The sequence below is a fragment of the Perca fluviatilis genome, chromosome 14 (assembly GCF_010015445.1).
Source record: "Perca fluviatilis chromosome 14, GENO_Pfluv_1.0, whole genome shotgun sequence".
Lineage (NCBI taxonomy): Eukaryota > Metazoa > Chordata > Actinopteri > Perciformes > Percidae > Perca > Perca fluviatilis.
The window spans coordinates 7,117,884-7,145,720 of NC_053125.1; the positions used below are offsets into that span (position 1 = coordinate 7,117,884).

At 43.3% G+C, this 27,837-nt stretch overlaps 1 protein-coding gene across 8 annotated transcripts in view; it reads right to left on the reverse strand.

Moving 5' to 3' along the window:
• The window catches only part of nrxn2b (neurexin 2b), a 669,808-nt gene that overhangs the window by 392,613 nt on the left and 249,358 nt on the right, over window positions 1-27,837 (reverse strand). For 5 of the 8 annotated variants that reach the window (XM_039821632.1, XM_039821630.1, XM_039821635.1 and 2 more), the window contains 5 exons: window positions 23,355-23,516; window positions 12,074-12,500; window positions 9,716-10,099; window positions 7,391-7,594; window positions 4,069-4,095 (listed from right to left, as the gene is read on the reverse strand). In XM_039821632.1, coding sequence (XP_039677566.1) covers window positions 4,069-4,095; window positions 7,391-7,594; window positions 9,716-10,099; window positions 12,074-12,500; window positions 23,355-23,516 — 1,204 coding nt within the window. The remainder of the gene's footprint in view (window positions 1-4,068; window positions 4,096-7,390; window positions 7,595-9,715; window positions 10,100-12,073; window positions 12,501-23,354; window positions 23,517-27,837) is intronic. The other 3 variants (XM_039821634.1, XM_039821636.1, XM_039821633.1) reach the window with 1 other exon arrangement.

The following is a 27,837-nucleotide window of genomic DNA, read 5'->3' on the forward strand; positions in this document are numbered from 1 at the left end:
TGATATGACACTATAAATAAAATGTAATTAAAAAAACAAATGACATCCCCCTTGTCTGTGAATTGCTCTGGGATTATAATACTCACAAAAGTCAGTAGGTTTGATTTAATTACATAAGTGAATTAATACCAAAGCAAATTAGCTGAACAGTCACACAAAAGCTGACTAATCACTAACATTAATGACAGTTCATATCCACTTACTCACAAAAATCTAGTTTAAAAAATAAATAAAACTGAAATCCTTTAACATTTGCTACTTTCCCCCAGTCTTGTCGAAGGACTAGAACCATATTTCCAATGCATGGCTGTCCAATAATATCCTGTGCAGCCCAGTATCTTTGAAATTTACATCCATACTGGATTAGTTGGAACCTCCCAATTTCCATCCATTACCAAGTCCTGTGCCCTTTTAATGAGACAGAAAGTAAAAGTGTGGAGGTCAGGGTGGGGGAAAGGGATGTTGAGTTTGCACTGTGGTCAGCACATAGAAGATGCACTGCTAACTGATTTTGGTTTGATTTTTTTTGCTTACATATGCTTACATACCGAACTGGAATCAGTTACTCTGTATCTCTTCTATACACACAGACACAGTGTGTGGTCTGGAGTAAGAACATGCAGGTGGATAGACCAAAGGGTATGACATTAGCAGACGGAGTGCTAGCACTCCGCATGCTGGCCATATGTCATGCCAAATCTCATCTTATCTAGCGCTAAGAGAAGGTGCTGCTGGCTGTTGAAAGGCCACCTTCCAAACAGATATCATCAGCCTGACACCCTGACCTGACTGGAGCTGAAGGCTACAGCTCTGCTCACGTCGTATTAAGGTGGGAGCGCAGGGTCACAATATAGTGCAATAAAAACACAAGGCTGATCTGTTACTTCCTAAACCCTACAAAGCACTACAAATAAAAGATCAAATAGTAGGTTAATGCAATCAGTACGCTAAAGATCCTGTAGAAATTGCTGCGTCCTAAAATGCAACCAAATTTAATGTACCTGGTTCTTCTGATACATAAGTCTTACATTTTGTTCTCTGGGAAGTTGCAAATACAAATATTTGCAACTTCTTCCTACAATGAACAGGAAAGTTTCGGGGGGGGGGGGAATCACTGTTTGTACTGAAGTGGAACAACCAGGGACTTCTAACAGTTAATGAGACATGGTTTGGTTTTCTGAGGATCCTGTGGCATTACTGTATTACTTACGTTGGATTTCCTGAGATCAAAATGGAAATTCCTGCTAGTCTGTTATTGATATATTGTGTCAATAGTCCCCAAGTATTCATGTTAGCCATTTTTGCTCAAACCTGGTAGCTCAGGAAATTGTATTTCGATTTGTCCTCTATTGTAGAGATCTGGGATATACAGTATTCAATATTTGTATTCCACCAGTCACTGGCCTTATCAGTATTTGTGCAATCACAGTATCTATTTACATATATTTAGTGCCACATTAATAGTGCCGCTTACCCTGCAAGAAAGGCTATCTGTACGGAACAGCAAGCAGAGACTTTGGTACCCTGATTTTCTTACTCAAACTCAAGTCTTTAGTTACTGTCGGCCTCTGGAGAAGGAATCGACCGCAAGATGTCATGGCATTGAATAAATTGTTGTCTGTAGTTCTACCCTGGTTTGCTCCCTCTCTCTCCCACCCACAGTCTATCCCCCTCCTTTATACACTCACATAAACTCATATTTTTGGGATGCTTTATATAGTGTGGTGTGTGACTGAGTGGCCATGAAGCAGGGCACGGCTGCACAAGGGTGCTTAGTCAACCAAATAATACAAAGGTTAAATAAAAGATTCCTTGCAAAACCGCTGAAACCCACTGTTCCAAGTCTGCGGTAGATTATTGCTCAAGCAGTGAATACCGCATCAATATTTAAACACAGCAGCTGAATTAAAAGACCATCAATGACCAAAGCGTTTTTTCTATTATCGTGGTGTATGTGAACAACTACAAAGACCTCCTGACATTCTCTGACTGCAAGGTTTGTCACATCACAAGACACAAATGTGTCCTGACCTCAATCAACATAGAAGATCATTTACAATCAAGTAGAATTTAAGTCAGTTCCAGAGAAATGTCTAAGAGCCCTGTGGTGAGATAATAAAAAAAGCTCCATCTCCTCCCTACTGCAGGGAGATTGCACAACATCCCCAGTGCTTGTACGACATCTAGTGGCAAACCCGGGACATGACATCCTGTAAGCATTATTTGACTGTGTGTCATGCCAGTGGCTCCACACATAATAAGTAGTGTAATTCGTCATACACTGAGATCACTTCCATGCCTGGCGGAGGCTTTTGAAGTTTTGGATTACACTTTATAAAGTCTGACATAAACAGTGTTCAAGTGCATTTTAAGTGCAGAGACGTGACACGCATACAGCAGAAGCTTAGAACACAAGCAAGTGTGGTTCGCACACCAAGACATATATGTATTCTACAGAAACAGCTCCCAATGACAACATTGATTCCACCGTCAACCAACCATCGCCAATTCACAATAATGCTAACATGACCAGTTTCTAACTTTATGCCAAATCCAAACCCTCATCCTTCTGACTGCAAACTGATGACATGTACCAATGACTCAATAAATTTGTGGCAACACACTATTTTTCAAGGTAGAAAAGCAAACAAAAAGGAAACTAGATGGCTTTGTGATGCTACTTCCTCAGTTTTTTACCTCACCTTCCTCAGTTTACCCTCTGAGGTCTAAGGGCATGTTCTCGAGTTTTACATATCTTCTTAAATTCTCCTTTGTAAGCTATTTGCATGTAACTGATCCCTATGCGTTTCATATCAAAATGTTCAGAACAAACTCAGCTTTCTCAATAATGAGGCCCAAATGTGTCATAGAGCAAATAGTTTTGGTGCTTAAAATAAGTTTACCAAAGTCTTAGGTTCACAAAACGGATGATGGACGCACAAGTCCACCAATTACACACAGAGGCAGATGACAAGTGTCACAAGCCATCTTTCCTGTCTCCTACTTCGTCGTGTGAGTGATGTATGATCTCGCAATAAAAAGGACGTGGAAGCCGAGAGTAAGCCCATTCCAGCAATATGTAATACCACCTTTCTGTGCTGCATTATAACTGAAATATTGAGAGACATTGAAAAACATTGCCATGGACGCACGTGTGTTCAGTGACCTTAGACGGTTAATCAAAGTCAGACCCACATCTGCCCACCCTCACAAAAGACATGGAAATTAAAGAGCACACACAGACACAAACATTATTCCAAACATCAGGTTTTCTCCATTTGTGTCACCGTGGCTGGCAGCACTTACCTGTGGGCTAGTTGTTCAATTGTCACTGGCCAAGATAGAAATAACAGTTTGCTATCATTCTGTCAGCATGGGGCAGGAAAACATTATTTTGCTCTGAAAACAAGCACGCACCAGGTGGTGTCGTCTCTCAGTGGATAAGCAATTAGCTTTCTGGGGGCCAAAACTACAGTTTGTCCCACATAGAAAACAAGCAACACCTGTGTGTGCAGCCGAGTGGAGCCGAGACTCAGCGCCGCATAATAGAAAATAGGAACATCCAACAGGGGTGTGTCAAGTTGCCCTTTTCTGAATGCATATTTTGGAGAAGGTGGACAGGAAAATGAATAGAATGGGTAATAGGCGGGGGAGAGGAAATTAAATTATTTCAGTGTGGTTGGCAAGCGAGGAGAATCGCAGGATGAAAAATCATGACAATTATGCAAGTGAAACATTAATTAAATGTGTGACAGAAAAAGGGAAATCAAAGTGACGGAACTCATGCAAAGAAGAAAAATGCGACTAAGGTTATGTATTGGAAAAAGAGGTGGGGAGAGACATACAAATGAGGCGGTAAGAAAAACACGAATGATGAAGAAAATGATGTGTAATGGGAAAAAGAAATCCAACAGATTCAAAGGTAAGAACGAATGGAAGAGTGACGTGGGTATTGAGAGAGGTGTCACTCATCATGAGGTCAGCAGGAATCAGAAAAGGGCCACTGCACAGAATCAAGATGAAATAGACAGATACATTTTAGTCAGAAAAATGGATAGGACCACTTACTCAGGCTACAGTCTATCCTGATACAATCTGGCGGGAGAAAGAGCGAAATGGTGAGATCAAATAAAAAGAGAGAGAGAAAGAAAGAGACAGAAAGAGGATAAAAGAGAAAAAAGACATTTTACATCCTTCAAGGTACATTCTGCAGACAACCAAGCATTGCTCTGGGGCCACCATCCGGGGACAGGCTCTGAGTCAGGATCACCCTTTTCCTCCATCAATCCCATCATCCATCCCTCCTTCCACCCGATACCCCCAAAGCACAGCAGAAGGCAAGACTTACACCATGGGGTCTACGCAGTAGCAGAAAATGAGATTGTATCGACATAGCGATGTCTCTTGAAAATAAACTATGCAAAGTGCTCCATTGTTGGTGTCATAAACACTTTACATGTGATTACAGAGACAGCATAAAAATGCAAATTGTGCACTTGAAATTTTAAGGTTCTATCTAGGTGGATTGCAGTTCTGAAATACTGAGCGTCAGAGATTTAACGTACCATCTGGCAAAGCGCTATGCTCTTTGCATCTTTTTCAATGTTTTATGTCAAAAGTCTGTTGGTTTCCATTTCTCTAAAGCATAATAACACTATATAAAGCATGCAATACTCCAAACATCATAAATATATGATTACACTAATTAAACAAGTCAGATAGAGCCTATAATTTCAACTGCACAAAGTGTTTTGGCCATATTTAGATGGCCTAAATAACTTCAGGTGGTTGCTTTCCTCGACCGGGGTTGCAAATAAACACTGAAGCCATTATGTTCACACTGTGTGCAAATGCCCTTCTTCCTGCATCTGCTGTGCGCTCACTACAGCAGATGTAACGTCTTGCACCTTTAACTTTGGCCCTGTTTTGCCAGCAATTTGAGATGCACTTGCCTTCTGCAGCACTTCGGGCATGAGAAACCCAACAGTGTAAATGACAAGAAAGGGTGATCTGCACATCCCAACCACCGCACGCCTGGAGCACACAAACCGCAAGAAATATGACCCTGCTCTGCACTGTTGGCTACAAGTGGTGTGACAAAAACACAGTAGTAAGTGTTATCATTTTACAAGCTGTGTTGTCAGAATATTGGCGTGTTGGTTGAGAATCGGGTTGGAGCACAGCGTCAGTAAACATCCACTCACAACCCTCTGCTCTGAAGCTTACCCTGACCTTTGACACCCCCCCCCCCTCCACCACAGTTAGTAAACAGAGACTTCCTTTAGAGGGATCATTAAAGTATAAAAAAATTATTATTCCCTATCGAATCTCCCAACCTGAAATGAATTCATTGCTGTTCAGCCCCATCTAGTGGCTGTAAACTGAGTGTGGATGTGGCAGCGTGGTTGGGTTGTGGTCCTCGAGCTGTCAACCGCTACAGAATAGTGGACGCAAACAGCCAGGGACCGGTGTCACGCTGTAGATAGGTGGGGGTAATACAAATACAGCTCCATTACATTTATTTGAGGGCCACATGTGTTGGTAAAAGTTGTCCCTACAAGATGTGAAAAGGCTTTTAAAAATGATAACCGATAAATAGAATGCCTGCTGGTGTTAAACTAGAATGCGCCTGTTGTCTTGACAATGTTAGAGTGACAGGCTTAGTTTCTGCTGACACATTGAACAGGTGGTCTTCAGTATACATCACTAATAAATATCATTAGGGCTAAATCTGTCCAATTATAACCTTTGCTGGTAATTAATTAGCAGGGGTGTAATTATCTTAGCAAGGATTAAAGCCTTAACAGATATTGAGGATTCCTTGCTGATGCGTTAAGTTGTTAATTAATTCCCTTGCAAAAGAGCTAAGAAAATTCTGAGCTTAGTGTCTGTCAACTGTTTGACTTTTTTGAGGTGTCATTTAAGCTCCTTTTGAAAACAGGGTCTCATTCCTCTGTGGGGAATGGGTATACAAATGATTGGGAGGCGTTTCCTGCTATGGATCAGCCACGAGTGTGTGCTTGGGGGACTGCTAGCAGGTCAAGCTGTGGCCCTGTGGACAGATGTTACAAATGCGTGTGCAACTCCGGAAAACTACAGCTGTGAGCCGGTCTCTCTGACTGTTTGATCCAAGGGCCGCAGACATACAGGCCATTGAAAGGATGAAAAGTTCCATCTTCTGAGTCTTGGCCAGGTGGGGTGTGTATGAGTGACAGGAAATGAGAGAGGGAGAAGGAGAAAGAGCAGTGAGAGAAAAGGAAGTAGAGAAAGACTGAGGAGTGGCCACCTCCGCTCCCCCCCCCCTGTCTCAATGGTGGCTTAAACTCCCATATTCCAGGATGCAACTCTGTCATGCTCCTCCCGGTTCACTGCTGAGAGTATGTTCCTTCAAAAGGTGCGGGACAGACTTAAGGTATCCCTAAGCTGGAAGGTTATACCAATCTTCCCCACAGCACTAAGATTCATTGCAATTACATTTTTCATAAGTCAAAAGGTCTGCATTCCTGCAGCCAGTGATTAGGTGGAATCCTTTTGCTCTTCTCCGAAACCATCCATCTTACAAACCCTACTCTACACTTCACTGACCTTCTACCCACTAAGATTGCCTTTCAGACCTCTTTACAGGCCCGTCTGCTTTGAACTCATCTGTAATTACTTAGGATGAGGATTCTTATCTCCTCTTAGCGCCGTTGCCGGGAAGAAGTGGAGCCGACCAGCCTCTCAGCTAACAATAGAGAAGAACCACGAGGAGGAGCGACACAGGAGCAAGGCCACCTTGAAGCTTCTAGAGACAGGTTAGTGGGGTAAAGGCCAGGGATACTGATAGAGATGGAGCATTTAAACAGGAGGAGGCGCTATGAGGCTTCACAGTGGGTTAATGCAGAGGGGATAGAGGTGGGACCAGGGGTCAAATAATATGGAACAGAAATGACTGCAGGGTGGCTCCCCACACAGGGCAAAATGGATTTTTATATTCTTACTTATAGTCTTATTTTCCTGCAGCAAACACCCTTTCAGTTAGTGGAGGAGAGGCTTCTGTATTTGTAACTCAGTTTTCTCAAATAAATAGCCTTTAAACCTTTAGTTTTTGTCATTTAAACCAATGGGCAGTGATGGGCATAAACTAGCTTGTTAGCTTACTGTACTGCCAACTGTTCCTATTAAATTAAATGAAACGTACAAAACAAATCTGACATAACTGAGGGACAAATTTAGAAGCTTGTCCCCACCAACTATCTGACAATGTAAAAAAAACTGAAACTCAAAATGTCAAAACGTCCTCCTAAGTTTCAGCAGTATTCAATGCTAAAATACAGAGTGAAGATGAGGAGCCAAGGGATGGTAAGGGAAAGGTAAGCAGGGACAACCACGCTGGGTCACGGTGGCCTACCGAGGTTCACGGTGAGCTTGACGCGGCCTCCGTCCAGCTCCAGTCGCAGGGTGTCCGCCGACTCCTTGGAGGTGGTGGCCATGAGCAGGCCATACGCCCGCTGGGACATGAAGCGCAGCGCCACGTCCTCGGCCTCCGTGTGCATGGTGACCGGCATGATGATCTTCAGGTACATGCTGCCGTCGTAACTCAGCACCGTCGCCTCTGGATAGGGGTGAGGCAGAGGACAGAAGAGGGACAGTGACGAGTGGGTGACACACTGCACAGGAGAGGTAAAGACTCACATAGAGCCGGGACATAGGCATTGAGGTCGATTGGATAGGACAGTCCAGTATTGACAGCCAAGTTCAAGCATCTCTCAAATTCAATGTCACAGTCAGTTTAACTGAAATCCCAGTTACACCAAATACTTGACATCTAGTTAGAACTAGATTTAGAAAACATGCATTTTTAATATGTCATTATATATATTTAAAAAAAGAAAAAGATTTGACCGTTTACTTTAGCCTTATATGTGACACTTTTTTTTCTGTTTCTGCCTTGTAACCATTTCAAATATAACTAAATCCCCTATTTGTCAAAATAAAGGTAATTTGGATCTACAACATTAGATCAAGGGAACATTCAGTGATGATGCCAAATGTGACCAAAAACTGAAAACCTATAGCGATCAAAAGATAATATCAATCATTTCTGGACTTCTCATAAATCTAAGTTGGTTAACAGTTTGATCACTGCATGTTCACTACACCCCTAAGCCATTTTTGTGTTTTTTGAAATTGCATCTTCATTAGTGTACCATGTCAATTTCATTGTGTCTTCATTTGTGTCACGCTAATGTTTGGTGAGTGCAGAATATGCTCAGGACTTCTTACATCCACATTACATTTTAATCAGATGACAAATCTACCACCCACAGCACAAAATGAAAACAGAAATATTCATGACACATCCAATGACAGACTGTCCTCAAGCTGAGAGAAATGTCAAAAACAAAAGTGCAGCTGGTTTCCGAGACATCCTTTCACACACTAGACACGACCGTGGTTACTCTCTCTAGAATCAGCCATGCCATAAATAGACTGCTGTGTGGAGTGACAGTTTCCTGAGTACTGCTCTTATTTTGCAGTGCGAGGGTCGATGTGCGTCACCATAGGCTAACATGAGTAACTGCCACAAGGTAAATGAAACATTTGGGCTTTCGAAAATGATGCTAAAAGATCCGAGAAAAATCAGGTAAAAAGCAGTGATGTTTAAAAAGTGTACAACATAGATTTGCACATGCTGGACCAAATCAATTCATCAAAATAATCTATAGTGCACAAATCCCATCTCAATAACAGCTCCAAACACCAGTTGTTTGTGGCTTGGAGGCATCATGTAATATGCCCTGGGAGATCTCCCTCTAGTCAATATCACTGATTGCCTTTACACTCTGTTAATCTATGCTCCCAGTCTACTGACACAGAGTAATATATGGCCGGTTATAAGAACAGTGCCCTCTGTCACATCTCTGCAATAACACAAGGCTCCACTAGATGGCAAAAGAGCATCACTGAAACCACACCTGTCATCCGAGCACCTGCCAAAACTGTCTAAATATCACCCTTCAAAATAAAGACATTTCATCCTCTACCTCCACTATCCTGATTTGAATCCAATCTCGCCTTCCCTCATTACCCTCCTTGTCCCTCAACATCCAATACTACCATGGCTCACTCACCCCCACGGACGTGCAAAGACAAACCGTGAAGGGAGGCGCCTGCAGCTAATTGAAAGGAATCAGATGTACACGGTGCTATTTGACTAGCTCACCGCCCCCCCCCCACCTCACTGTGGCGTATGCGCCACCTGGGTTTGCGTGACTGACACAGATGGCGGCGGTAGGCCTTGCTGTTCTGTCACACCACTGCCGGCCTCTCAGTGCTTCAGCCTCCACTCCCCCCCTCCAAGCCAGCGGGCCGTGATGCCACCCAGCCTCGGGTCCACACATGGCTCCCTGTGGAGCTCTTACTCTTACTATACAGCAGCTGCTTGGTTGTGTGAAACACAAGGCAGCACGTTGCTGAAAGGCCCCTCCCGCACTTGTTTTCCAGTTCACATGAACAACCATTTAATATTCTCATTGTTTCGTTTGTTGACCGTTGTATTTTCTGCTTCACTGTAAGAAAGGTCATTGTGTGGTTTGGGATGATACAGTGGCATTTATTTTCTGAATTGTGCACACAATTGTGTGTTATTGCAAACCAGATGCATGCATTGTCTTCAAGTCTTGGTCCCTTCACCCGTAGAGATACAAATTCCCTTCAACGTCTGCCTGCTTACCTATCTCACAGTTGGTACCCAGGTATCCGGTGCCGATGCAATCGCATATGTAGCGGTTCCAGCCCTCTTTGCATAGACCTGCGTTGCCACAGGGGGTGCTGCTGCACCTCTTCTGCAGCTCCCGGGTGCAGAAGCTGCTGACACCGAACGCGCTCTGGATCTCAGCCAGGCGCCGGACATCGCGGCTCTTGCCATCAATGAAGAGGTCGCGGACGCAGCCCACGTAGCCGTAGTTAAGCAGCGCCGTCCACACCTCTGGCGGCAGGATGAGGTCCGACTTAGACTCGGGCAGCCCGCCTAGGTACATATCACTGTCCAGGTCCAGGATTTCACTGCCCTCTGGGGAGCTGAAGGGCATGCTGCGGCTGTTAACTGAGATAGATCCTAAAAGACAGATGCACAAACACGTTATCTGTTAAATATGAAAATGTTTCTGATACACAGGTAAACGCATACATCTAGCTACGTAAATACATATGGTGTGCAACTTGTGTGTTTGTTTGCATGTGTCGGAGCACGCATATTGTATTTAGAGAGAGACTTAATGTGTGTTTTAATGACTCAAAGACACTGAAGAAGTCTGTGGTCTGGATAGGTGTGTGAGTGGGTGACTGAGTGGGCAAGCGGCAAATGGTTGGGTGGGAGGAGCAGTAAGTGGATAATTGAGGGACAAAGAGCACAGACAGAGGGACATACAAGAGACAGGAAGAATAGATGACAGTAGAGTGTGTATGTGTGTATGTGTGTGTGTCTGTCTAATGTGTCTGTAATAGGCTAAATGGAGGAGAAGGGAAGCAGAATGCAGCAGGGAGTGGGTGAAACAAAAGGCCCTCTATCTTTCAGAGATTAACGACTCCGTCTTAATTTTCTATTAAAAGCCAATTACAGCAGGAGCAGCAGTGAGATCACATGCATGCGCGCGCGCACACACACACACACACACACACACACACACACACACACACACACACACACACACACACACACACACACACACACACACACACACACACACACACACACACACACACACACACACACACACACAGTCATTATAAGATGCCATTAGAGGGAGATATAATGTTCAAGGTGCTTGCCCACCTACAGATCATTCATCAGACACCAGACACTCAAGCATGCAGATGCTCCTGTTTGTGCCCACGTGCAGGACACATCCAGTAAGCTCTTACACTCTCACGCTTAAAGAAGCTACAAAATATAAGACGATACTAATAGATTAAGTACATGTTTGGTCAAAGTGCATGTTTTTGGTTTTGTAAAATAGTGTGGAGCTAGTAACGAATGTCTAGCCTCAAATTTAAAGCTGCATAAAAGAGCCAATGCGTGTTTAGTCAGGGCTGTGAGTTCTGTAGAGCTATGTCTTGCTATTTCCTTTGCATTTTCACTAGTTTACATACAAGAAAATGACACAAAGGATATTTTTTGTTGAGACATTGTTAAACTGTGGACAGAACTGCCAGAATACATGACTGTGGATTGGGTGAATTAAAAAAGAAATCCTCATTGATAATGATACCACCCCAATTTACTATTTTCTAAAATGCACAGTCAAATTGTAGATCAGGGCGTTTTCACACCTGTAGTACATTTGCTTTGGTCCGAATCAGTTGGAGAGTTTGTTAACGTGGAGTGGTTTCCCCTTAGTTCGGTTTCGTTTTCTACCTGGAAAAATCCAAGCGTGCCAAAATGTGTCACTACAAATCAGGCAAGAACATTCACTCCTCTTATTGGTCAGATGTGTCTGGGGCGGGAGCAAGAAAGTAAATACAGGAAGCAGGTCCTGTGTTCTGGTCTAGTCGTCAAACCAGCTCATTTCATTTAAATTATCAGACATTGTTTCGCGAGCGAAGTTACTACGTCTGCTCTGGTCACCGAGACTTCGCTCTGCTCTGACAGCATCTGTCTCCAACTTTAGCGGCGGCTGGTTTGACCACGAAGATGCGAGTGACCGACGGCGAGCTTGACTGCTGTTTCTGTGAGAGAAACATTGCAAGCTGCTACACTTTCATGATCTGCCGCATTGCAAAGATTGCAAAGCACACCTGACTACAGGAGACATTAGCTCAGACTTGCGGAGTATGTATAGTTGGTGCGGTTCGAATACGGATCACGTTCTCCCCACAAACAAACTGCTCCAGAGTTCAACTAAAAGTGTACTGAGACCACCTTATCAAGGATTTCTCGGTACGCTTGTTTGGTCCGCTTTTGGTGCGCAACCGAGTGCGATTGATTGCTGCATTCGTACCTGTAAGCAGGGAAAACGAACTCTAGTGCAATTCAACCACACTAAATGAGGCAGGTTTGAAAGCGCCCTTAAACGTTGAAAGCACTCCTCACCTTTCCTCCCTTCCCTCTGGAAATCCACATGGCACCATTCCCCATCATTGACCTTCTTGTTGCTGGCCTTCAGCTTTGTTTTCCCAGATCCCATATCCCTCCCCCCCTTTTTGATGAGAAAAAACCCCCCCCCCCCCCAAAAAATTCTTCCCAACCTTTTTCTTTTTGGACCCTGAGGACGGCCGTGGCTGAACAGCAGGAGCCCACTGGGCTCCGTAGTGCGGAAGTCGAAGGAGATAGATCCCGTCTTCTTGGTGTTCCACTTGGGCAGGGAGATGTAGGACTCGGGGGTCTCAAAGGTGACGGGGTCCAGGGCCGCCACGTCCTCGCAGCGAAACACCAAGTCACCATTCAGGGTGATTTTAGGGTCGCGCTCGATGGCCAGCCGCGACAGCTCCAGCTTGAAGTCGTTGTTCTTGTACACCACCTGGAGAGCAGAGAGGACAGCGAGTGGTTACAGAGTTATATTTCTTTATAAAATATTGGTGGAGATGTGTGATTTCCAAATATAGCATTTAGGATTATTATTATTAAAATGGGACTTCCTATAGCCTAAAAACTAAATGCAGCTGCAACAGAGAAGAACACCCTGTACATAATCCTGCAGATGCATCCTAATTGCCCAAATTAATTTCAAGTGTTGGTTAGAGTGGCTACTGGAATATCTTGTCAGCATGGGCAAATGATGAATCAAGACATGAATGAAATACATGGCTTTCTCTTGAACAGCAGTGTGAAACCAACGTTGATAACATGTTACAGAGCTGTTTTTCTATCACCCTGATCCCCCTAACCAAGAAATGTAGTTTATATGAGCACATTTCATCACAAAGACACTTAATGTGTCTTACATAAAAAAAGAGGCCGGATGCCTGTCCCGTTTAGCTTTCACTGTGTTGGCATTGTAAACTTGGGTGGATTTCTGTGGACTATGGTTAACTGCTCCTCAGATCTCTGCAGGGTAAATCCAGACAGCTAGCTAGACTATCTGTCCAATCGGAGTTTTCTCTCGCACGACTAAAACAACTTTTGAACGTACACATGTTCCACCAAAACAAGTTCCTTCCCGAGGCTATTTTGCAGAGGCACCGTGGCTCCGTTCGCCCAAGACGATTGTGATTGGTTTAAAGAAATGCCAATAAAACAGAGCAAGTTTTTCTCCCATCCCGGAATGTTGTGTGGACCAGCCAGACCCTCCTCCGCAGCGCTGTGGAGGAGGGTCTTGTTGTATGTGAGACTTGTTCTGGATGCAACCACAAAGCCACAGTCTGAAGAGCTCAATGGTGTTTTTTGCCTCCAACGGCTCCTTCCACGCAGCGCTGCGACCGCTGCCTTCAAGGCACCTAACCCTAACCATAACCAGTGCCTAATCCTAGTGCCTTCCAGGCAGCGCTGCCTGGAAGGAGCCGTTGGGGGCAAAAAACACAGATAAACGTCTGAAGACCTGGGAGGTCAGAAATACTGTATACTGGGGAGCTGAACCATATAGTGCCTTTAAAACCAACAGGAGGATGTTGATTGATATTACTTATGTTGTATGATTTGGAAAGGCATTTCTTCACCCTTTTATCATTTGCAAACACCGAGCAACCACTTAGTGCCACCGAGTTGTCCAGGCCATGTTTCCATTGACTTTACTGACGTCTATGTGTGCGTTGGGGTTGTGCAGGTGCACAACATGCTCAGTGCATCAAGCTCTGTTTACCACTTTAAAGACTCCTAAGTCTTGGTCAAATCCATAAGGCGTACAAGCTATTTGTTGTTGTACAAAAAGCTGCAGCTCAGATATGTCAATATACTGTATATAAATAAATAAAAAAAAAAATACTTAAAAGGCTCCGGGGGATACTCAGACGCAGGGAGAAGTGAATGTTGCCCGCGGCCTTAATGTAAATGTCTCTGACAGCCTTTGAGCTGGAACAATAGAGCCGTATTTCATCAAAGTGTGTGTCTATGCCTCACTATATGCACTCATAATGGATTAAGTGACAAAGGCAAAGTAAATTATCCTTGTCTTCCATTGTTTCAGTTCTCGTTTTATTTGTTAAACGCTCTGTAGACAGTATTTTGTGAGGCCGTCCTCAAGGTAATACTGTGAAGCATAGTTGTGAGGTTTTTGCCTTTTTGTGTGTGTATGTGCGTTTTCTCTCCTGATTCTAGTGCTCTACACACACACACACACACACACACACACACACACACACACACACACACACACACACACACACACACACACACACACACACACACACACACACACACACACACACACACACACACACACCTCCCTGACAGGTAATAGGAATTTTCTCTATCTTTGTTTTCTGTTGTAGTCACAGCTACTAAGTTAAGAAGATTGTTCTGCTATTGTTAAGTCTCAGGTTTGATCCCGGCAGCAGACGTGTTCTGTTGAATTGTCACTGAGTAAAGACACAGAAAGGCTCCCTGCTCATTGTGTTTAACACTTGAACTGCAATGGGCCACAACATTGAACACTGTGACTAGAAAAATTGAATTATTCCTTCATTGTTTTTGCTATTGTTTCCCTCCTGCCCTGACTTTTTCTAAATACCTATTATGCACATGGCTTTCTTGACATAATTATAGAATAACGTTTAGAAAATGTAGGGGTTTTCTGTGTTGTTTTTCACAACAAACGTTAGAGATTTTGTGTTGACTGAACTAAACGACAAACAGTGCAAATGACCGGACTATTACTGCATCGGCTGACAGCTCATTTTACTGTACACTGCAAAGAGTACACCCGTTTTTTGGGGGGTTCAAGCTGTTAGATAAGCGATCTGGCTGTGAATATGGTGCGGGGGCCTATGTGTCCTAGTTGCTTTAGAGATTAATGCAGCGCTATAGAGATGGAGAGGTTAATGGCCCATCAGCGGTAAGAAAATGATACAGCTCTTGGCGGTTATAGTACTGATATTGTGGTGCTAGCGTTAACACTGTTTCTTTAGCGCCACGTCAGCGGTTTTCCGTGCTTTCGCCTGTTAACTTCAAACTCTGAACTGATATTATTACACACCATACGGTCTTATATTGATTTCCTACCTTCAGAGCCGTTGATGTCCATTCCTTTTAGTAGACTATGAAAATCAACTTAAGATTTGAAAACCTATTTGAGAGAACGGTGAACATAAACTTTCCAAATCTTTTTTGCCAGGATTCAATTTTAGAAGAGTGACATTAGGCACAACCTAGATATCTGGATCCACCAATAGAATACTGATCATCAGCTCCATCCTGCTTCTTAAAAAATACATAGCTAGATAAATTAGCTGCCAACTTCTGCCTAGCCCAAGCATGAATGCTGAATTATAACCTGTGTATTAAGTCACCATTTCCTTTTTTTTCCTTTTTGCATTGGCCTGTTTTTGCATTTGCACCACTGAGAGGCTCATCTTGTGCAATGCCGTTCACTGTATTGGTTTTTGACTATCTAATTTCACCAGACTGCTGCTGTCATTCCTCATTGTCTTTCACGCTATCTCTTTCAAACGCCCTCCAATCTTACCTATTTTTTTCAAATGCATGCCATGTGCGCACACTCTCTCTCTCTCTCTCTCTCTCTCTCTCTCTCTCTCTCAAACACCACACCTACACACAGGCACAGCATGAACCACTGGAACACAGATACTGTTATGCTGGGTTATTCTTGAACCTAAGCCTCCTTTGGTTATCTCCTTCTTTGGCCACGCTGCCTCATAATGTCATCTTTAGCAAAATTAGTCCTGGTAATTAGCCACGATAACGCTAAAACTTGCAGCTAATAAGGCGTGATCTCTTCTAGCTTAAGGTGTTAGAAAAAGAAAGGGGTAGGTGAAAGAGAGAAAAGGCAGTGGGAGGGGGGAGAAGATTTATTTCATTTGATTTATTTTGAGGCATTTATTTTTGTTTATCTATGCTGCTCCGTTTTTACACAAATATGCAGCCTTGGGTTCTGCTTTTTACAACGGATCATGCAGCATGTAGGGGAAAGCTGAGGCAGGAAATAAAGCTGGCAACATGGTGCACCAGATGACACTCAGGCCACTCTGTATCTTCAATGTGGATAAGTACAAGTCCAAGTCTAAGCTAGTGTTGGATGGCTACAATGAAGAATTTGCATGTTTTTTCTACTTTTTTCTGCCTCAAAGGGTTAAGGGGTAAATCTTGTTCCTATTCAATCTCGGAACGCATTGGCCATCTACTGTATCTGGCGATTCAGCCTCTGGGGGGCAACAGTCCATATTTCTGGGGTTCAGATGTAGTCCGCAGATCCAGGCCAAGACTTCCCATTCCGTGCGCCGGGTCCGATTAGCAACTTGACTCGAGAATGGAGTTGGAGTTGAGAGACGACGTCTCTATAAACAGATTTATGCATATCACTGCAGATACATTAAAAGCTAAATCGCCGTCAGACGTTAGTCCCATGGGCTCCCAGATTGCATTTCATTGAATGTTTTTTCGCCTCTTTTGCTCTCCACACGGACTGTTTACCTGCATGCCAATAAATCCCGCTCAAGTGATTGGTCAATACTACTCAGACTATAGTATACCGGAGTGCTTTCGGTACCAACAACCTTGTCCCAATTAGTTCCCAGTCAATACTATCACGACAACCGGTTTTGCTGGTCCAGATCAACTATTCTCTTGTCAATCAATGGCCAACTTAACTTGAAATTTAATGTGTGTCCCTGAGAGGACAATTCCTAATCATGTTGTTTAAGCCAAAATGTTTCCTAGAGTAACACTTGGGTCGATGACAACACTGATGATGGCCAGGTTGCCATTATAATGGCTTGGTTTCCTAGGAGATAGCACCAACATCCAGAGAAAGACTCCACTTGTATAAAATAAATATCAAGATTATAATTCAGCGATGATACTTATACACTGGTCATGAGCAAAAGAGCTTTTCGATTTAGGAAACTGTATGAGCTTTCCTCCCGCATTACCCTCATAACTCACTAACCTAAAAGGTCAACTGTGGACAAAAGACAACCCAATGTAAGAGACAAATTGCTGATTAGGGACTAGGGGGCTGCCATATTTACATGCAGCTGTAGCAAAAGCTGCATCTGACATCACAAAAAGTCTTTCAACATACTAATCAACACCAAACAATGCATTTCTGTGACATTTTGTCTCTTAGTCGTGCATGTGCTCAAACTAGTTGATTATGCAGAGATGGGACATCCCAAACACAATGACAGATTATCACGCCAGCTTTCAATATGTCAAGACTTCTAATGTCAGAGGGATTTTGTGCCTTCCAGCGTGTCACAAATCAGAGCCAACATGAAGACAGGCAACCAGAATTAGCTTGCAGTAATATCTGCTCTGACTGGCTTTTGATAGTACGTGATCTGCAGCAAGAGCAGAATTTGTGGTACATACAGCAACCGCGTTTGATATTACTGGGCTAGCTCACATCATCTTTGAACCTCTAATCTTTTCACATTACCAGTTTTTTTTTTTTAGGTTTGATCCAAGCAGCGTGTGGGCCAGAATCCAGCTTGTTGTTTAGCGTCGTCAGTTCAACAAGGGCAAAAAGTTTGTGACAAGGTATCTTTTCGCAGTCACTTCAGTCTTTCAGTGTGCAAAAGTATATCAATGTAAAAGGAGAATAGCCGGGGGCATCAAGAAACAAAAAGCAGAATGCAAAAGAAAGTGGAATACAAGGGAGAGGTGTTCAGCGGTAAGGAAGGAAGGAGAATATGGCAGTGAATGACAAATAACAGGAAGATGGAGGGTAACCGAGACAGAGCAATGTGTGAGAGCACCAGAGTGTGTGAGGCATGCAGGGCCCACTCTGAATGGTGGATCAAATAAGCTGGGCCTTTGTAGAGCAAAGGACCCAGACAATCTGTGCTCAGCCAGGGGCACATTCTTTATGTATGTGCTAACTCAGCATCTAGACCATATGCCTCTCTTTTCATATTGTCCAATCCTTCAGGGTGTATGGCTGTAATATGTGCTCTTCAATATTGAGAGGGCAAGCCGAAACAGCTCAACTGACGAGCCAAATCGCCCACTGCAGAGAAGCTCGCCGGCTTTGTCCACTAATTAAAAGACCACTGTCAAAGGTCTTGAAAACTTTGAAATATTGAGCGGAGTTAATAGTGTCCAGCGACACAGTGTTTGTCCCCTAGCTTGACTTAATGATCACTTCTCTTTTGGATTCATTGACATGGGTAGCAGAGCCACCGGGTGTTTCTGTGTTGGATTAACTTCAGTGATCTTGCTGAAATCAGAGGGCCAGATCGACGTACATTTGCGTTATCAGCGGCATGGCCAACCCGCAGAAATCGCAAGCTGTGATACTTCAGTTTACGTAGTATTTACTAAACATCCAGTTCATCAGGTAATCAGCGCCTTTCTCCGCCCACTGTACCGTAAATTGCGCTGTAGCAAAGCGGTACTGGTGCTATGATACGGCTGTGTGCAGACTGCGATATTCCCACTGCTGATGCTATGACTGTTTAAAGTGATCCCGATGCCAATATTTGTAATGTAGCGAGGAGTTTAACAACTGCTGGAACGGAATGTGAATGCTGAGTCGGAGATTCGAGATCATCTTTGATTTCTTCCAGTACTTGTAATATTGCATGGCTGCTTAATCTGTAACGCTAAATGATTTCGAGTTCACTCCACTGAAAAAGTGTGAAAAAGAATCTATCTTTGTCTTGCTCGGAATACTGCTGCCATTTCCCCAGCAGGCATATACGAGGAAACCCGCTTGCGGCTGGTTAGCTGGTTGCTTTTAAGAGGCGGAGAATTTCCCCCGCAGAATAGAGGCACGTACTTACTGGCAGTCTTTGTAAATACCGCGGAATATACAATTAGGCACACTTTACGCGTATCCTCCCACCTTTTTGGGTGGAACTCCCACTTTCCAGAATGTGTGTGGCCCCAACATGGATTGTGACTGGGCCAAAGCCTTCCTCAGGGGTGACGCCATTGATTTGTTTTGTCATTGAGAGACTCGGAAAATCTAACACCCTCGAGGTCAGCAGTACAAAAATAATATTTGTTTTCCCAGGCTGATCTCATGAAGTGGTGTATGCATGACACACCAATTCGTATGCCATTATTGCCATGTTATCAAGACGCATACTCGCTTTTTAGCGTGTTTATCAACGCTGTTTGGCCTCCATTGACTTACATTACCTTGTGTTTGAATTGACGCCGTAGCGAGTAGTATGAAAGGCCGAAAAACTTGCATAGGGAGGTTGGTCGCGGTGGAGGATGGGTCAAACACAGGACTTTCACCCAGGAGACCGGGGATCGTGTCCCGCGTGTGATGTTTCCTTTTCACGTTTGTTCTTTTCCTTAACCCAACCGTGGCCTCGCGATAACACGTAGCCTCTCCGTAACACGCCACGTGACTTTAGAAAGTGGCGTGTATGTTTATACATGCAGATAGCTCATAACGCGTACAGATAACAGTGGCGTGCTTGTTTACGCAAAGTCATGATGTCATGTTGGTTTTCCTGATGTACTTGGGGTAGTGAACGTTTGACGAGCCTATATATCACAGTGTTGCAGTTTCTTTTTTTATATTTGTATATTTAATCGACTTTAGTGGCATTAACTGGCAGTTTGTGATGCGCTTACAGCCTGACTATACATTGCATTGATTGCCGTTGCCTTAGTGATAAGGAAGCACCACTGGAAAAGAGGAAAGGGGCTTTGCCGCAGCACCCTTCCAACTACAAATAATGTTTATTCGTGGTAGGACAACTCCAGAAGATTTTATCCTGCAACAAAGGTGAGACGAGGAGGAAGCTGCAGCCGAATATAGAGAGAGCACTGATATGAAGTTGGGAGGGCAGGACGGGAGAGGGGGTGAAAGAGAGTGAGGGCAAGGAGGAGGTTCAGGGCATTCATCCAGTGCATGGAATCAGTCGAAGAAATCAATTTTTAATTTGGCCGTCACGATTGCAAAGCTGGTGTGCCGACAGTCGCTACTATGGACTTAATTACACAAAAGTGCCCTCCGAAAAAAAGGGAAGATGAGAGGAAGACAGAGGTGGAGGAAGTGATGAGAGAGGTGGGAAGAGGGGGAGAGAGAGAGAGGCTGAGATGGAGGGAGGAGTGTGAAATGGGTGATAGCAAGGTCACTGCGTGTGAGAGAGATGGAGAGGCGGAGGTTTGCGGTGGAGAGACAGATGGCGACGTGGAAAAGAAGAGAGGAATCAGGGAAACAAGGCTAGGGTGCTGAGAGCAGAGATTCCTGATTTCACACCCCACCAATCTGACTGGGGGCCTCGAGAAAACACACACACACACACACACACACAAAAAAAAAAAAAACACACACAAAACAACACAAAACAACACACACACACACACACACACACACACACACAAACACAGAGTGTATGATCATAGCATGTGGGTGACTTTGAACACACATACACGTATGAGCACACACACAGCAAAAATAAACTTCATAGGGCTTCAGTGCCTCTTTCGGTCCCATTTTGCTCTTCTTCTGCTGTGCTCATCCTTTGGATTGCTACTGCCTGGAGGGGGCTGGCCAAGCGTATCAAAGGCTTTTGACCATGGTGGCGGCATGAAAGCCTTGCCCCGGACCATAACACCACTGATAATCCGAGCTGTGCCACTGAACTAGCACAGGATAAAACACACCACTGTCTACCCCCCAACCACTCACTTTTTATTTTTTATTTTAAGCTACTCTACCTGGCGCTCTGTTACTCTCAGTGCCTTTCTGCGTGGATACCTTTCTGGCTCAGTTGGGCTGATATAGTCATTAGAGCTTGACCGCAGCGTAAAAGTTGAGCCCATGAAACACAAACAGCAGGAAAAACAACCACAAGGATCCAGCTTCTAGTAAGCTCAAGTCTGGATGTCTTTCTGAACTGTAAACACACCTTCAAAACAGCAACAAATTACAGGGTCTGGTATTGACTCTTTAATTGTATAACTTTAAGTAAAAAACTAAAGTTCTGCAAATGTAGTAATCACACAACAGAAGTATTCAACAGTACAACATGGAAATCTTAAAATTATCTTTCTACAGTAGGTCCATACAGGAACTGGGAGAGGCTGCCTCATGCTGTCCGCAAACTGCTTCCCTTGATTTGTGGAAAAAAAAAGGTTTTGACTTGAGTACACAACATTTTGAGCCATGTTTTGCAGTGAGTTGACCCAACCCCAGGCAGATAAATGGAAAATGCAGCCCTTGGCAGAAGGTCAAACATGAATGCAGACGTCTGATGTTCACACTACTTCTCTCCAGAATGTGGTCTGAGACGCTTTCCTTTCCCTCCCAAACATATCTTACCTTTACCTCAAAACTGTCACCTCTTCATTCACTTTCCTTTGCTTACTTTTGTCTGCAATCCAATAAAATGTTTAGCCGACAAAGGCAACTCCATTGTTCCTTAAAACATTTTCTCTTTTCAACGCTGTACATATCAAACTTTTAATTAATTCCTCCACTTCTGGCTGTTTTTCCCCCCTCATTTCCTCTCTCCTCTCACTTAGCTACTTATTGGGGGTAGATCCTAGATCGGATCTGCTAGAGTGGTTTATTGGGGGTAGATCCTAGATCGGATCTGCTAGAGTGGTCGACGTAGTTAGGTATAGGTATAGGGAATGGGGATTGGTTGGGGTAAGTGGAAGAATACCAGGGTAAGCCAATCGTAGGCAGAAAAAGACAAGGCGGGCCATGAGGCACGTCCTTTGACGGGGACACGTCTGGTGGATCCAATCTAGCATCTACCCTTATTGAGAGATCACTGGGAGATCATTCAGTCTAATCAACAGAGTCCCCAATGCTCTGCTCTCCAACCATCTGCTCTGACTTTCCATTCCCAGCACTTGGCTCACATTGCCACTCCACTTTTACCTCTTTTTGTTCGTTTTTCTACCGTTCACACACCCCCACCCCCCCTCCCCTTCCTCGTGCACTGTCTGTACATTGACTGTAAATCCAGCCTTGTCTTGATGAGAGAGGATAGTTAAACGCCTTGGGAGGTTTAAGACCCACTAGGGATCCTTCTGATAGCAACCCAAATAATGAAAATGTAATTGTACAGGGATAATTAAGTTAGAGATAGGGCGATTACTGTGTGATCCATTAAAAGTGATGGCAAAAGTAATTACTTATTCAATCAGCGTGGTTTTATGAGGAAATGCGATGGCGCCATGTTGCGTCGCCTCTATACAAGTCATTACATTTACAAGGGCATAATACTTTAAGCTGTGATTGGTCCTCTTGACAGCTTGTTAAGCTGTGAATTAAAGCCATGGTGAAACTAAAAAGTTGAAGGAATTAAGTTTTTATAGTGCAACTGTCCTCTAGACATCCATCCGTGACTACTGCATACATGGCTGCGTATAAGTGTGTGTACGCACGCATGGCTATTTAAATCTCCGTTTGTGATTTTCTATCATCCCGCTGTGGTGTGTGCAATGCCCGTGGCTGTGTTTGGTCGGCAGTGTGGTTAAGAGGAGAGGAAAAAAAACAGGATACTGTAAGTCTGACACCTCCTGTTCTAACATTTGGGATCTATTGTATACAGTATAGCTGGAGGAGTTAACACAAATGTGTTTGTGGGAGTATGTGTGAGGATGAGTCTGTAGCACATTCAAACATGTGTGTTCTCACTGCAACTTTGTGACGCATGTATGATTTCTTTTTCACTGCCATTTTGTTTTAAACAAAACAAAAAAATTTAGCAATAGTTTTGAGACACCATCTAACTGATCTTAACGATAATTTGGATATTTTGAAGTGGGGTTTCATGAGCTACTTATCCATAGTCAGTGTATTAATTACAGTAGATGTCGGTCGGCCCACACACAGTTTGGAGAAGCAGGCAGCAGTACCGGCACGGGAGCTAAGCAATGTACAGCAAAATCATTTTAGCCACCTTAAAAAAAGCCCACCAAAAAAATCAATATCAGTTTAAGTGTACGCTATATTTGGAATATATTACCACTTTACCTCGTTATCAGATAGCCCTTTCTGACGGGGAACTGAAGCCATTATATCCATCTTTGCTCTTTGCAAAACCACCAGACTCCATTGACAAAAACAGTAATTTTACCAAACAGAACACAGGAGTTGATTGTCTACCACTGCCTCCATCGGTTAGTTTGTCTTATTGTGCGACATTGGTGAATCCAAACTAACCTTTCAAAACACCAAAGTCAGGGAGATACAGTGCAAAGAAGTGTGGTAGGGTAGCATGTTTGATCGGCTACATACAGCATATATTCACAGACTGCACAATCACACAGAGACACTCACATCTTTAAGGCAGCCCATGAAGTTGTTGCTGACTGGTGATCCGGGCAGGTCGGCGGTGTTCGGGCTCCCTCCAATGTAGAAGAAGTCATCTGAACCCAACATGGTGTAATCTTCCTGGGTGTAACCAGTGGTGGTCAATATACCATCCACTGAGATGGTCACCTGGCATAGGCATGGCCCAAAAGAGACAGACAGAGAGATAGAGGGAGAGAGAGAAATAGAGCAGGGATAGGTAGAAGTAGAGAATGATGAGAGTGGAGAGAAATTAAGAGGAATGAGGAGGAAAAACAAGGAAGAAAGTGGATTAAACACCGGCGATAGGTGGTGTTGCCCCCTAAATATCGCTTGGTTGGTTGCTTTTGGTGCCACTCGGACTGGGGGCTTTCACTGTAGAGTGCAGTTGCTAAGAGAAAACCAATATAACCGCGCTGTGTAATTACTTCCTCCTGGAGTGATGGCCAAAGTAGGCTTCAAATGTATCCTAAACTGGATTAAGTGCTCCTTAAATGACATGTAAAAGTCGATATAGCAGCGAGTACGACAACATGATCTTACAGGTAACGCTATATTTAAAATATCAACTGGGCTTTCTCTGTGATTAGCATAGATATTCTGCAATGCATTTTTGCTGTCAATCTTCACTCAGGAACTACCATTAAAAAAAAAAAAATCCCTGTTGAATATTCAACTGCCTCAAGTCTTGTCTTTTGTGCAAGGTGACACACTTTCTGTGCCGCACGTTTGATCGCAAACCGAAATGAAAGTGCCGGGTGGAATCAAACACAAAGCCACAAGCGGATGGTATAAAATAGTGTGGATTGTGCATAACAACATAAAAAATTCCAAACATTTTAATAATAAAAAAAAAAAACAGATGCATAAACATAAAAAAAATGTAGGCTTCTCTGTGAGATTTTCAGTTTTAGCTCAAATGGTATTTTGATGTCTGTAAAATGAAGTCGGAGTGTCCTTGTATTACTGAACATGACTAGTTTGATCACAAGTAGTTTAAACCTAAATTACAACAGCAAATGTGGGGAAGCCTCTTGCATTGATGTAACCCAAGACCTTACAAGATGAGGTGAAGCAACAGTTTGAAATTTAACACCAGACCTCGTCAGTTCAATGAAGAGTGAATAAAATGACATGAGATTCTGCCCAATTGAAATTAGAATGCATCTGAAATGTGCATAAGGACTTTCCTCCACTCAATTCTTCCAGAAGTTGTCTTACTATACTCAATACAAAGCAGCACATGGCAGTACTTGATGAAAAAAGCTAATTAGTATAATTTGGCTAATTGTGTTATATCATGGCTGCATTAGCTATGTTGCTACACAGACATCTACCACATGAGGCTGATTCGTCAGGGAGTTTTGCAGTTAGCGACCAGTTTATGGTCTAATTATCCTAACAGCGCTGGCCTGGCCGAAAGAGAAGTACTCATTTCTCTGATTCAACAGCTGTTATTCTGCATAAATGCACACGGCTTAAATACAGGACTGCAGGGAGCCGTGTACACAACCAGCTGTTTTTCATAACCTTTGCACACTCAGAAGTGATGCAACAAAGCACAAAGCTTCCTTCATTTCATCCGAGGTCCAACTTCACATTTTGGTCATCTACAATAACATTTGGCAGTACTTCATTCTGCACATTGGATCTCGAGACACTAATCTCCGTAAGTGTGGTTCTGATTTCAATCTGCAAAAATACCATTTATTCAAAAAGAAACTTTGACTCAATATAAAGAGCAGCAAACATTCAAAAGCAGAAGGCTGAAAGGGAACCTTAGCAACTGCACTCAACAGATCAGTCACCCCAGCTAAGTGCCCGTCTTCTCTTTTTTTCGTTCTTTTTCTTTGTTTTGCCGTACTTCCCTTCTTAACAGGGCAACTCATTTTTATGTCTGCTGTTACTACTTGGAGATAAAGAGCGATCGTATTGGCATGAGGAATCTGCGGTTGGCGGTGCTGGTGTGTTGGGGTCATCGTTGAAGATCTCGGATGAGGCTTTCAGCGAGGCAATTTCACTTATCCTACAGTGACGAGAGACCTTACAGGTGGCTAAGGAGCTGAAACAAAGGGTGGGGGGGGGGGGCAGAAGTCTTGTGACGTATGGCATTTGAAACGTTTCTACGGACTTTGGCCAAAGCCATCTACCCCTGGCATGACCTCTTCCCGAAATGAGATAGGATGGAGAGTCAAAGGGTAGACATATAACCTGTAAAATTTCTATGCTGAAGAACATCTTTTAAGGCCAAACTAGGCTCTTTGGGATTTGGGAGAATACTTTGTGGAGGGTTGTTGATGGTACATCTTCAGGAATGGATGTGCCTATTGAGGACATAAGGGACTAACATTGGCTAGCTGCCAGACACCTATAAAGCACTCAGCTTCCACCACTAAAAGCTTTCAAATGTATGCAGTGTATCACAAAGAAAAATCCCTTTGGCAATCATATAACGTATGGACGTAAGCAGCAATTAAAAAAAACAACACAAGAGACAATATGTCAAAGATCCAAAATAAGCATGTGCATCATTAGTCGAGAATTAACAAAAGCAAAACAAATATTCAAGTGTTTTCTCTGAGGTGACTTTGTAATTATTCACGAGACCTACCTAGTCTTTGCTTCAGCTAGACTGCACACTCATCCCACTGAGTAGCATTACAAGCACTTGCATCACTGGCCAGAGGAGGGAAAGAGTGATGATATCAAAGGTTGCTGGTGGAAATACCCTGCCACTCCTGGCCTAAAAGCCATACAGTTGAAAGAAAATCCCAATGCATTCCTATCTCAATACATTTGCTGCAAAATGCAGACAGTGATTATTTAAATGAAAGAGAAAAATATTCTATCAGAGAGACTGCGATTGCTTGTTCTAACATAAAATGGTGGCTTACTCCATCATTTACTGTATGAAAACAGCGATTTATTTTGCTGGGAATTAAATGTCTTTTAGAAACCTGAGCGCATGCATGAAGATAATTTTCTTGTAATTGTGTGATCACAGTTTCCTTCTAGAAAACATATGTAGCCTGGTGTGATAATCTGAGAGCAATCCCTGATAAAAACAATAAAAATAACTGGCTAATTAACACGTCTTGCATCCTTCTCTACTCTTTTTCTTTCCAGTGAGAACTTCATTCGACTGGATATATTTTTAGACTTTTTAAAGTTAACAAAACTGACAAAAACTCAAAAAGAATCTGACCTGGCTCTTTCTTTGACAAATACTGAAGACAAACAACTAACACACCACCACAAACGTAGGACTATCTAAACAAAGACACATACAGTACATAACAGACAAAGCTGCTTCTGTGGATCCTTTGGTGTCTACCCAGCTGCTCTTCAAATACTTCTTCAGCCCAGTACAAACAGAAACCAAACAGAGCTGGCTGAACTGTGTGCCCCAGATATGACAGAAAACACAGACTGGAGCGGTTTACAGGAGGAATATACTGTGAAGGATGCTCTGAATCCAAAATAATGGACAGCATTTTACCCATCCACATTCTGTGGGGGGTAGTTTATGTTATGATGTTATGATGTCAATCTCCCCTCTATTCAATTTGTCTTGTTGTGCTTGTTCCTCATAAACCACCAACTACCCACAGAATATCAAAGCTTTTGTGATGGGGCTCCACATGTAGTCTAGTGTATGGTAAAATATAACGGTTCTCCTTGTGGAGTCCTGCTGAGCGTGTTACTGGCTCATTGACCATATCTGGCTCCATGACTGCAGGCTGCTGGCAACTGAACGCTCCAACACGTAGATCCCCCTCTCATCAAGTAAACAAAAGGTCAACACGATTCCAATTGGGATTACACTGACCGCACTTCTATCGCACATAAAAACTCAATAACGCTATACCTGACATGATCTGACTAACCGGATGCTGTATACACCACTACTGTGTTTTATTCCAGCGAGCTTACATTTTCAAAATTCTGGGAGCCACTTGGTTGCCGACTAGGGTAAAATAAAAATAAAAAAAGATATGAGGAAGAGTGAGCAGAAGGTGAAACAAGCACAGCAGCTACTTATTCCATAAAGAAGTGCATCAGAATGAATGAGATCACCAGATGGCATCGAGGGGCTGACAAAAAGAATCAAAGCATGTCTTGAAGCTTATGAGTTCCTATCCCCAATTTAAAAGCCTTTTGAGTTGTCTGAAGCTAAATCATGTCAGGCCTTCGACACATGAAATAAAATAAAAATAGCTTTGTGTGACTCACTCTCACTGTGCACATGTCTTCTATTCAGGAACACCGGTCATGTTCTACCTTAGCTCCCAAAAGCTTTCATGATTTGGAGCATCCAGCCTTTACTTTCAGCAGGGATTTCTTTGTCAGCAATGTCTTAATTGCACAGTCGGAACAAGTACAGACACCTATCGGTGCCTTCATTTATTAAACATAATAATCCGTGCAGAGAGGAGGCAGCGAGCTTACCTTGAAAATGTATCACTTACCC